The sequence below is a fragment of the Cuculus canorus genome, chromosome 6 (genome assembly GCF_017976375.1).
Source record: "Cuculus canorus isolate bCucCan1 chromosome 6, bCucCan1.pri, whole genome shotgun sequence".
Lineage (NCBI taxonomy): Eukaryota > Metazoa > Chordata > Aves > Cuculiformes > Cuculidae > Cuculus > Cuculus canorus.
Genome location: NC_071406.1, coordinates 2,347,387 through 2,359,425, shown reverse-complemented (window position 1 = coordinate 2,359,425; position 12,039 = coordinate 2,347,387). Strand labels below are relative to the sequence as shown.

General features: G+C 48.5%; 1 protein-coding gene across 8 annotated transcripts in view; it reads left to right on the top strand.

Annotated features, from left to right (window-relative positions):
• Window positions 1-12,039, top strand: part of LYPD6 (LY6/PLAUR domain containing 6) — a 50,808-nt gene that overhangs the window by 34,806 nt on the left and 3,963 nt on the right. For 6 of the 8 annotated variants that reach the window (XM_054069362.1, XM_054069359.1, XM_009560081.2 and 3 more), the window contains 2 exons: window positions 4,942-5,102; window positions 7,089-7,187. In XM_054069362.1, the coding sequence (XP_053925337.1) occupies window positions 4,985-5,102; window positions 7,089-7,187 (217 nt within the window). In that variant the 5' untranslated portion in view covers window positions 4,942-4,984. Of the gene's footprint in view, window positions 1-2,386; window positions 2,412-4,427; window positions 4,470-4,941; window positions 5,103-7,088; window positions 7,188-12,039 lie in introns of those variants that run through there. The other 2 variants (XM_054069364.1, XM_054069363.1) reach the window with 2 other exon arrangements.

The window sequence follows — 12,039 nt, the reverse complement described above, 5'->3', positions numbered from 1 at the left end:
TTTTAACTAGATGATCTTTGAGGTCCCTTCCAACCCAAACTATTTTATGATCCTAACTGCTAGGAGCTTTGGTTTGCTTTTACTGTTTTATTTATCTGAAGAAAGCGTTGCTTTAGAGCCCTCTGAGATGGGGCTCTTCCAAGTGAAGAGTTAAGAGCAAATGTCTTTAAGATGAAATGATGTGGTAACCTATAAAACTTGGAGATGTTTCCCAGACAGTGAGGATGAGATGTAGGAGGCAGGTGGAGATGTCAGCAGAAGCATCAGCCTCCTGTGAGACTGGATAACCTCTACCTGTATCAGACATCCACGGAGAGCAGGAGGGGCACTGAATGCCACAGCATGTGCTGTACTCACACAAAGAAGAGAATCCCAGAAATGCCTCCAAACCAGGAATTTCTTCATGTCTGGCTTTGACCAGATGTTTGTTTGTATGGAAAGTTGTGTTTGAGTTCTTGTTGAGTTTTGTTGGGGTTTTTTTGTCCTCCTCAAACGCTGTGTTTTCTGCAACCTTGCAGCTGGCAGCAGCCCAGCTGATGGCCTTCAGTCAAGGTCAGCTAGCAGATATCTACTGAGCTTGTGAGAGGGACAAATACATCCTCACAAATAACTGATCTCTCCAACAACACGTCTCCCAGAGCCGGAGGTCTGATGTTCGGCACTGCCTCTGCTTGAGGACTCCCTAGTCCTTGCTTGATGGATGGGGACCTTCCATTGTCCCCAGCGCTGGTGACAGCGAGGATGAGATGTCGCCGCCCTAATGAGACCTGACAAATGGGCAATTGGGCTGCTGCTTAGGGAATTTAACGGTTAATTTCCATAGCGCTGTGTCAGGGCAAAGGGCAGGAAGAAGTAATCCCGCTGCAGAGCGGGGATGGGGATGCCTTTCCATCTGAAAGGTGCTGCTGAAGCTGGAAAGATTGAGTTAACTAGGATTTCTGTGTCAGTGCCCAAGACCTTTTATAAACAGACTGTATGATCTAAATACCATGTGACTATTTCCCCTAACTGCAATCCGGTATCAAATTCAGAGCGGGCCATGCCAGTTTCTATTAGATTGGTGCCTGCACTCAGATATTCATGAGGAGCTGCCACGGTTGGAAAGGACCCGAGTTAATTCCGGAGGAAAAAATATGTGTCCATCCACTGGAGAACAAGTCCTTCCTGTGAGCAAAGGTTCAGAACCATAGTAGCCCATGTGTCAACAATAACTGTTTGAAGAAGTATTTTTGTACCATGTCCAGTGGTTTTGGCTGAAAGCCATGAATGAAAAGGGGCTCAGGAGGAAAAGAAAAAGCCCTCCTGCCTTTGATGAAGCTCCTTAGGGCTTATGGGCTCCATGAAGAGGAGGTATCTTTGCAGAAAAATATGGTTTTATATGATTTGGGGGGAAAAAAATGAACTGAAAACAATTTTTTGTCAAATATCTGCAGGTTTTAAGACAGTGCATCCGTACATATATGTCCTTTCTCTACAAGCAAAAAGCTTGTGGTGAAAAGCAGTGTCTGTCGTGGTGGCCAGTATTCTGTTCAATAAGTACTTTCTGCATAGAACTGTAGAATCATAGAATGGTTTGGATTGAAATGGACCTTAAAGCCCATCCAGTGCCACCCCTGCCATGGGCAGGGACACCTCCCACTGGCTCAGGGGCTCCGAGCCCCATCCAACCTGGCCTGGAACCCCTCCAGGGATGGGGCAGCCCCCACTGCTCTGGGCACCCTGGGCCAGGGCCTCCCCACCTGAACAGCAAAACATTTCTGCCTAAGATCTCATCTCCATCTCCCCTCTTGCAGCTGAAAAACGTTTCCCTTATCCTGTCTCTGCCCTCCCTGATCCAGAGCCCCTCCCCAGCTTTCCTGGAGCCCCTTTCAGCACTGGAAGCTGCTCTAAAGTCTCCCCGCAACCTTCTCTTCTCCAAACTGAACAACCCCAACTCTCACCCTGAGAGATGCTCCAGCCCTCGGATCATCTCCATGGACTCCTCTGGACGTTTTCCATAGTTCAAAGCAGTGGCCAGGTTGGTCATTCTGGTCCACTCAGGATTTTTTTTGTAGCACAAGGGAGTTGTTTTGAATTTTAATTCCTTACCTGTGATTAAATGCGTTGCAAACATAAAATACAGAAGTGAGTTCTATATATTCATTTGTGGTTCTTGCAAGTCATTAGAAGTTGTGTTGGCAATTAAGCTACTGAAGAGGCACGATGTATTTTTAGCATGCAGCTGGAGGATTTCTCGCAGGCAGGACTGAATTCTGAATCTGATGACTAGGCAGCAGCTACACGTGCATTTGGAGATGGGCTGAATAAGCAGCTGGTCCATAAAAGGGAGCGTGTATGATGGAGGGAAAACTCGTATCCTCGGCTAGAAGACTTTGATCTGTGCTGTAAATCCATTGCTTTTTGTTATTGTGGTGAGAATATCCAGCAAATTCATTATTGTGATGCCTGGGAGGAATTTTTGCCTTCGTTTTAATATTGCTGTGTTATAAATTGAAATATTGCTATTTGTCCTTTATGTTGATAACATACGTTAATCAGAGGTTGCTGCTGAGAGTTTGCCTTGAGTTATGAGAAGCTGCTTTCTTTGGGATGAGGGTCCCAATTATTTTGTAGCGTAAGGCAGAATTGCTGCTGAGGCCATGTGAACCAACAGAGCTTCACGGCAAACTGCTGGATTCTTGAAATGGATAATGGGGCTGAATAAAATCTGCCTTGTTTTGTCTGGGATAAAAAATGATCCAAAAAAATCCCTCTCTCCTGGGAACCTTTGTTATCTTAGAAGCGTGAATATGAAGTAATTTCCATATGTGGAACCCAGTTGCTCTTGGTTGGCTCTGGGAAAGCAGTGAGCAGAGAGGCTGATGTGTGGGTGTGGTGGACAGACCCCTTCTTGGGAAGGAAGGGAAAGTGCTGTTGCCTGTTGAGGTGGTGGTTCCTGTTGTCCTCAGCTCTTGACTGCCAGGACAGCACTGGCTGGTTAAATAGTGGACAGGTACGGTTGGACTTGATGATCTCAAAGGTCTTTTCCAACCAAACGGTTTCACGATTTGGCCGGCTCAGCTCCTGATCCGCGTGTATTTAGCCATGAAGAACTCAAATATGTGAATACTGAACCCACAACGTGCCCTGCTCCCTCGCTAAGGTGGGCTCCACCTTGCTTTGTTGGGGGTTCTTCCTTCAGAACCCACAAAGAACCACTAATCCCACTTCTTTTGTCTTTCACATGCTTGGGAGAGGTGTGTTTTATTTCCTTTCTGCTTCTAACCGGGATTTAATTTTCCCCCGGCTGATATGCATCTGTTCAGTAAACCCAATGGAAATTGGCATTTTCCTCGTCGTTATCTGTTTCCCTCACTATTTTTATGGATTTCATGGCATTTTAATAAAAGGACTGCTTTCACGTAAGAGCCAAGGATAATGGTAGCCCCCCCATGGCCACGGCGATGCTAATCCTGCGTGTTTCTGCTGCGAGGCAAACATTTGGAGGCAGAGGTGGAAGGTTAAATCCCCACCCCTGCAACAGCTTTCCTGAAAGAAACAAAAATCCGATATATTAAATAATAGCTCTGACACTTCCAAAATCCCTTAGGAAATATCTGGCTATCGCACATCTCTTGGTCAGTCGGAGTGGAAAAATACCCTCAACCTTCCATGTGCTGGATGGATGCCAGCAGCCAGGGGAAACTGGTGGCTCCTGCCTGGCGCGGCGGCAGCGTTGTTTTGGGGCTTTTTTGTCCTGCTCGGTTTCTGGGGCATGTTTTCCTTATTTTTAAGGCACTGGAATAATATGAGCTGTGTATCGAATGATGCATTAGGATTCTCTGTTCTTGGAGGGCTCCCCACAGCCTGGCTGCAGGGATTGCGATCCGCCTGAAAGCTGCTGCGTTTTGGGATGGTTTCATGAGTGGTATCGCAGCAGGTGGTTTTTTCCTGCTTAAATTAGTTCCCTTCATTCAGGAAGGTGGGAAAAGTACTCTGCATCATTTGTCACAGAGGGAATAAGACTCTTCGGAGTACGGCTGAGGGAAAGGCAAGCATTACTTTGTCATTAACAGCTGAGGTCGGAGACAACCTGCAGCAGCTGGAGCTCCTTGCCTTGCCCGAGATATGTGGAAAGGAAGTTGGAGCTTCTGGTTTGCTGAAAAGGTGCATTTTCATAGGGTGTGAGCCTGTGTCGGAGTGTGCATGTTGGAGATCCATCCCATAGACTCTCTCCCGGATATCTCAAGAGGTCTACAGCCACCCTGTTTCCTTTCTTCCCAGTCTAATTCTGTGAATTTCCAGTATTTTCTAAAAGAAGCATTTAAATCTTCTCACCGTGCAGACTCTGACTACTTTATCAATGTCCTACTGAGGCTTTTGCAAACAGTCACCAACCAGTTAAATCGTAAACGGCGGTGAACCTGAGTGCCCTTGGCTCCTCTTTGCAGACCTGTCCAAGAGAGAGTTTGCCTGAGACATTTTTGCAGGTGGTGCCTACAGGGAAGATGGGGAGGGGGTTTTGATCAAGGAGGGCAGGGATAGGATGTGGGGGAATGGTTTTGAGCTGAAAGAGGGGAGATTGAGATGAGATCTTAGGGAGGAATGTTTTGCTGTGAGGGTGGGGAGGCCCTGGCCCAGGGTGCCCAGAGCAGTGGGGGCTGCCCCATCCCTGGAGGGGTTCCAGGCCAGGTTGGATGGGGCTTGGAGCCCCTGAGCCAGTGGGAGGTAGAACTGGTTGGGCTTTGAGGTCCCCTCCAACCCAAGCCATTCCATAGTTCTATGATAATGCCACTGATTCCAAGCCAAAGTAACCACACTGCCGCCTGCCCCCAGAGGAAGGCAGCTGAAGATTCATGGGAGCATCACGGTTTTGGTGAAGTGGGGTTGCTGGGGGCTGAGGTGGCGGCGGGGCTCCTCGCAGGTTTACTCTGCTCATCTCTGTTCTCTGCTATTGCCCAGGTGAGGGTTTTCGGCCGCCGCATGAGTACATCGTCACCCGGCGATGGCCTCGCAGCCCACGCCAGCATGGGTGCTGCTGCTCAGCCTGCTGGCCGGCTGCCTGCCAGCCGTGCAGCCCAAGGACTTCACCGTGAAGGACATCGTCTACCTCCACCCTTCCAGTAAGCCACCTTTGCTCGGGCTGCAAAGCCACAGCTGACCATGGCGCGGGGGTAAGGATGAGGGCCAACGCATGTTAAGGGAGCAGAAACATCAGAGCTGAGCTGAGCGCTGGGCAAATATACCCAGTACTTATAAAAGGAGTTGATAGAAAAGCAGATTATTGTTTCCACCGTGAGGAGCGGCTGAGGGACGTGGGGTTGTTCCGCCTGGAGAAGAGGACACTGAGAAGAGACCTCATCACTTTCTACAGCTCCCTGAAAGGAGGTTGTGGTGAGGTGGGTGCTGGGCTCTTCTCCCAAGTAACAGGCGAGAGGAAATGGCCTCAGGTTATGCCAGAGGAGGTTCAGTCTGGATAGTAGGAAAGATGTCTTTACTGACTGATGGAGTGGTGAAGCCCTGGCAGAGGCTGCCCAGGGCAGGGGTGAAGTCTCCACCCCTGGGGGGGAGTTCGAAACCATGTAGATTGTTGCTTTTTGAGACATGTTTTAGGTGGCATGATGGTGTTGGGCAGGCATTTGGATCTGTTGATCTTAGAGGTCTTTTCCAGCCTTAATTATTCTTTGATTCCCAAAAGGGTTAAAGGACAGACAGGGTCACAGGCAGTTGCTGAGCATGCTGGGAGCTTTTCGTTCCCTATTTTCTGTTCCTCGGTAATCTCTCTGGCCCTGAGAAGAAGCCACCTGGTTTGCCTGAGCACAGCTACGGCTGTGAGCAAGGGCCAAACACAACCCTTTGCAGCTACGGCACCAACTGCCCCTGACTTTATTTGGGTAACTCCCTGAAGCAACGCTGTAGCAGCATTCTGCATCTTCAGATCTCCTGTAGGCTCTCCTTTCCCTAGTCTGTTCACGTCATCAGGTACAAACGTATTTATCTCCACAAGAAGAGAGCACTCGCAAAGCTGTCCTCGAGGGAACTCGCTGCCTTTCTGAATTTGGCTGAAAATTTTGTATTTTGTGCGAGCAGGACTATATTTTGTGACTCTCTCCTGGTGTACAGAGTCACGGAATGGTTTGGGTTGGAAGGGACTTTAAAGATTATCCTGTTCCAATCCCCTTTGCCATGGGTTTATGCCATAACCACAGCCTGCTAGTGGTCCAGGGTGGGACGGGTCAATTGAATTAGCGCTGCTGTGTTGTCCAGGCTCAAGCTGCTCCTTGTGGGCACCACCAGCCCCACCAGAGATGCTCCTAGGGGTCTGGTGGCCCTCACCCAGAGCAGCCTGGGAGAACAAGCAGTAAATACGTCTTGCTTTTCTTTTTGTACCCAAGCGGGGTCTGGTCCCGAGCCAGTGGGCAAGCGGAGGAGGTGAGGGGGAGGGAGAGGTGAGATGTGGCCTGCAGGACCAACGAGGTTCAGCTTACTTTGCCCCATGGAGATAAGTGTGACCTGTTCACCATTTGGCTTCTGAGGAGGTGGCAGCGTCCTGAAGATGTATTGAATGTGCTACAGAAGCCCTGCCAGGAGACCACTTAAGAAGTTATGCTCTTCGCTTGGCAAGATAAATTAGGATGGAGTCTGCTGTTAGAAATCGGAGGGTCAGCAAATTGATTTTGCTCTCCTTTGTGGACACCAGCCTGCCTTCAAAAGGGGCAGCTTGTTCCCTTGGTGGGACAGCTTCCAGGAGTATTTTAATCCATCTGATATTTTGTTATCAGCACTGATAAAGTAGCAGTGTTGGATGTGAGCTCTGATACCAACAGAGTAAGTACTCCTTGCTCGCATTAACTCCCTTTGAAGTCAGCAGTGGGCACTTTTGCCATGTAAATAGGGCTGAACTGAGTCTTTATTGTATCTGTCTGTGCCTTACCCGCATTGCTGGTGGTGATAGGGTTCTTACAAATCAGGACCGACTTGATGAAGTTGACAGGTGTATTTCTGGAAAGACACGTCCAAAGAGAACAAACGCTGCTGTGTCCCTCTGAAAAGCACAGCAGAACAGGATTAATTGGCTCATTTAACCGAATATTGTCTGTTCCTTTCAGCGACGCCGTATCCTCGTGGATTTAAATGTTTCACCTGTGAAAAGGCAGCAGATAATTACGAATGCAACCGATGGGCTCCGGATGTCTATTGTCCAAGAGGTAACCAGCTGCATGCTAGCGTTTAATTTAAACCCACCTGATGACAACCGCTCGCTGTCCCCACCGCAGGGACGGCCCTGAGCCCCCGTTATTCCTTACGCGTACTGGGATGCTGGTGATCGCTGCCCCTGCTCGTAAGCCTCCTCGACAAGAAAGATGTGTAAGCGATACGAGTAATCCTTTAAGCTTTTCTGTCTCTGTGGTGGATGAAGTCTAGGACTTTCATCTTCTCCTTGCACTCCTCTAGCTCAGCTGGAAATTAAATCAGGCTGACATTTAGTTAAGGGTTGTATTTCTTTTACTGGTGAGTACGAGACTAGCTCTTGCTTTGTTCAGTTCCCTCCCCTATGGCACAAGCCCACTCTTTTTGTCTTATGTAACGATGCGTTCAGTATTTTAGGCTCATAAATCCCACCAGAATCTGTAGTTGGGAACAGCTCAGAAAGGGCTTTGGGGTACAGGCACCCAAATATCAGGCACAGGTATCAGAGAGATCCCCAGCCCTTCCCCTGCCCTACAGCTGCTCTTTTTGAGATTCTCACAAGCATTAAGATTGTCCACAACCTCTGAGGACTGAGAAAAGGAGGCTGAGGGACACCTTATTGCTGCCTATAGCTGCCTGAAAAGACATTGTAGAGAAGTGGGTGCTGATCTCTTCTTCCAAGTGACAGGTCATAGGATGAGATGAAATGTGCTGAAGTTGCACCAGGGCAGGTTCAAATGGGGCATCAGGAAAAATGTCCTCATGGAAAGGGTTCTCAGGCACTGGCAGAGGCTGCCCAGGAAGGTGGTGGAGTCCTCATCCCTGGAGGGGTTTAAAAGATGGGCACATGAAGTACTCGGGGATCTGGTTTAGCAGTGGACAGGCACGGTTGGACTCTATGATTTCAGAGGTCTTTTCCAACCAAGTGATTCTACGATGAAGTCCTGGTTGCATGTGGACTGTGTCCTCACCGGTGTGAGAACCATGTGTGGGCAGGAGGCAGCTGTCGTGGCGACTGGGGCGATGCGGGCAGAGGGATGCTGCCGGGGCTCACCGCTCCCCTGAGGCTTTCTGTTCTCTCAGCAGTGCTGTTCAACATCCATCCAGGATGCCTGCGGTCTGTTGTTGGACATTACATGTGCCTTCAGAAAATATTTATTTTGGAAAGAGAAAGACCATAACCTGTACTGCAGGGACAAACCAGCTGTGTTTGCAGCCTGTGTCGAGCGTGTTATCTGTCTGGCAATTTATTTTCTTTGAGCCCAACTCAGCACAACAACAACAGTGATAAAAGAGCTCAGGCTTGCCGGCATCAGGTGACACCAGTGTTCAGAGATGCTCCCTGTTTTGATAGGAGTAGGGGGTAATTAAACGGCTAAGGACGGCGCTACCTGTAGGTCACTATGCAAGGAGAGAGGCGTCACTCCAAGATCTCTCTTTAACAACAACCAAGAGGAATCACTTGACCAAAACAGATAAACCAATCTGGAAAGAAAAGTTAGTACTTAATGGCTGTTGAGGGGAGGGGAAAACCATGCTTTGGTGTGTCTATAACTCACCAGCTGTGTCCATCCTGACTAGAGCTGGTAGTTAGGGTCACCAGTCCTCCTGCCGGCTGGGGATGAAGCAAGGATGGGGTTTGACCCGTGAGAAGGGACCAGCTGGAAATCTGAGCCTATCTTTAATCTTCAGCACTGAAGACTTCTTATCTTCTTAAACTGGAGGGGTTCGATAACGTTTTACCCAAAGCGTGACTCATTAGTGCCCAGACTGCTCTCACCCCGTGTTGCAGCTCTCGCTGTTGGTGCGATGGGAGCCAGGAAGGAGCAATTGCTGAGTCAGCAGTCACTGTGTTTCAGAACAGCAGGGGAAGGGGATGGGCACTGCGGCTCCAATGGTCCTCATCCTGCTGCAAAGCTGATCGTGTCCTCGTTCCCCGCTCTGCAGAAACCAGCTGTGGATGTCTCATCGCCAGCAGCTTTTGTTGGCGTCTCTTAGCTTTACATCCACCACAATTCCACATCAGAAAGCTTTCATTAAGTCAGCTTTTTGTTTTGTTGCTTTAATTTTCAAATGCAATTTCGAGTGTGTGTAAGGAAGCCACAGAAATGCAAGCTCAGGTTTGAGGAGTGACTCCAGGGGCTGGGGTTATCTGCTTGGATAATTACCTTATCTCTGGGGGCCAGCGGGGCATGATTATGGTGTTGCCTCTCTCGCTGCAGTGATCTGAACCCTTGTTGGTTTGCTCGGAGGGAGAAAACGATAAAATTCCATGCTGGTATTTGTTATTATTATTATTTTTACATGCAGTGCCATTAAAACCAAGCAAACAAAAATATTTTCATTAACTATAAAGTAGGACTTAAAGGGAACCGCATTCTCTACTTAACAAAATACATTATAATGGAGAGTAAAAACACGTATCCCTGTATTGAAGAGAGATTAGAAACAGCATTTCCTGGAAGGCAGGTGTCCTGCTGTGCTTTAACCTTGTTTGCTGTTATTTATTAGCTACAGCTCAAGCAGAAACTGTGTTAGTGATCCAGTTTGTATGGAAAAAAGGCACTCAAAATATTCCCAGCGCTCTGTTTTTTGAGTGCCTGAGGGCAGGTTGAGATTTGGACAGTGGCCACCAGCAGGGTGATGTTCCTGCCACTGTAGGTGGCACCTGAAAGCACTGCTAGATGCTGCAATTTGAGAAACGGGCTCTCAAAAGCCGATGTGTGACTCTGAGACCTTTGGAAGAACAGATTCAGTGTTTCCCTATTCAGTTTAAATCGGAGAGGACAACTTTCTTCTGCTGGAAACGCATACCGGTCTTGCTGGGTCTTGATGTGCAGGGCTGGCTTGCTTACGCTTAGCCTTTCTGTCTGTCTGCACCATGACTTCTGGTTTCAATAGCTGCTTTCTTCATTCATGCTACCTTTAAGGGTACAGGACAGTGCCCATGAGGTGGACCCCATGGAGAGGGTACATTTCAGCCATCAGGTGATGCTGCTGTAGGTCAGCATCACTCCTGGCAGGTCAAGACCGAGGCTGACTGTGGTGGGTACAGGGATGTTGAGGTGCTGGAGCATGTCCAGACAAAGGCAATGAAGCTGGTGAAGGGTCTGGAGCACAGGCGTTATGAGGAGTGGCTGAGGAGAAGATGAGGCTGAGGGGAGACCTCGTTGCTCTCTGCAGCTCCCTGAAAGGAGGTTGTGGTGAGGTGGGTGCTGGGCTCTTCTTCCAGATAACAAGGGACAGGATGAGGAGAAACGTCCTCAAGTTGTGCCAGGGGAGGTTTAGAGTGGGTATTGGGAAAAATACTTGAAGAGTGGTGAAGCCCTGGCAGAGGCTGTCCAGGGCAGTGGTGGAGTCCCCATCACTAGAGGGGTCCAAAAGATGTGGAGATGGGCCACTTTGGGCCATGGTTTAATAGGCACAATGAGGTTGGGTTGATGGTTGGGCTTAATGATCTTAGAGGTGTTTTCCAACTCTACAACTAAATTTCTTAGTTAGTTTTGGTAACATTTTTGTTGCCTTGGCTCTGTGTTTCTCATGGGGTCAGCTGGGAGTCTGGCAGTGTCACTATCTGCAGAGCAGTTAATACACTCCACCATCGCGATGTTCCCCACCTCCACTTTGTTCTGGGCTCTCTCAGTGCTCTCTGGCCAGTCCTTCTCATTGCACCCACCCTGCTCTGAGAAGTGAGGCAGACCAGAATGCGGCGCAGAAGTTTAATATTAATCTGAGCGAGTGGATTTTGTTGTTTATTGTTGCTTATAGCTGCAGTCCTGCCTTCCAGGAGGTGATGGCCAGCGGCGATGGCATGCTTGCTCCCTCGGTGCAGGGATAAATACAGACTTCCATGATGATCGCACAGTATTTTCTGAAAACACACATGGAAGAAAGAATGAAATGGCCTTAAAAGAGTTATGGGGTGCTACAAGCTTTATTTGTTCCATCTGGGAGCTGTCAGGGCTGAGCTCTGCTGCACAGACAGAGCTGTTGCAGGAGAAATACAGCTCCAGTGATGCGTGCCCAGATACGCTGGGGAACAACACTTCCACGCGTGGTCCTGGGAGAAGCTCAAAGCCGTCATAGCGAGAGTGCTCCCCTTGGGGTAAAACTGTGATCGTCTTCGTGCTGGAGAGCCTGGAAAACTCATTAAACGCTGCGTGTTGTGGCTCTGGCTGGTTTGAAGGAAGACAGCACACCGAGTACCTCTGGGCTCTGGTGATAAGTCTATTTGCTATGGATATCGCACTTGAGTTAAGAGCAGGTCAAAGATACTCCAGATGTCTGAGGGGTTTTATTGCCTAATGGATAATGTGTTCAGCCGGCAATCTCACTTGGCCAAATGCCTAAAACATGAGAAGTATGCAAGGCTTTGCCCAGCAGAGATGGGGGCTGAACAGGTATGTTCACTTTAAATTAATTATACTCCCTTATGAAAGCAACAATTTTATTAATCATAAGGTTGATTAACAAGAAGCAAGGTATAATTTAGAGAAGAACTATATAATGGCACGTTTCCCGTGTTGAAAATCCAGTTTTCATCTTGGAGTGCTAGGAAAGGGAACAGCACCTTCATCTTTCTGATGACCAAAGCATGAAATAAACCTCAACTCCTTCAAGCCTGAGGGTCACCACAGCATTTACCACTCGTTCTGGGCTGAATTTTCTGTGTTTTACAAGTGGCGCTAGAATAACAGCTTAAAAAAGAAAGAGGAGGAGGATAGTCTTCTGTGGGGATGGTGGAGCCCGTGGGAGAAGCGTGCAGAAGATGCAGTGGGAATCCTGGGGACACAGTCCATTTCATGGTGTTTTTCCCAAAGACTGGGAAACAGGAAAACATAAAACCTCCCAACTGTTCTGGTGGTATTT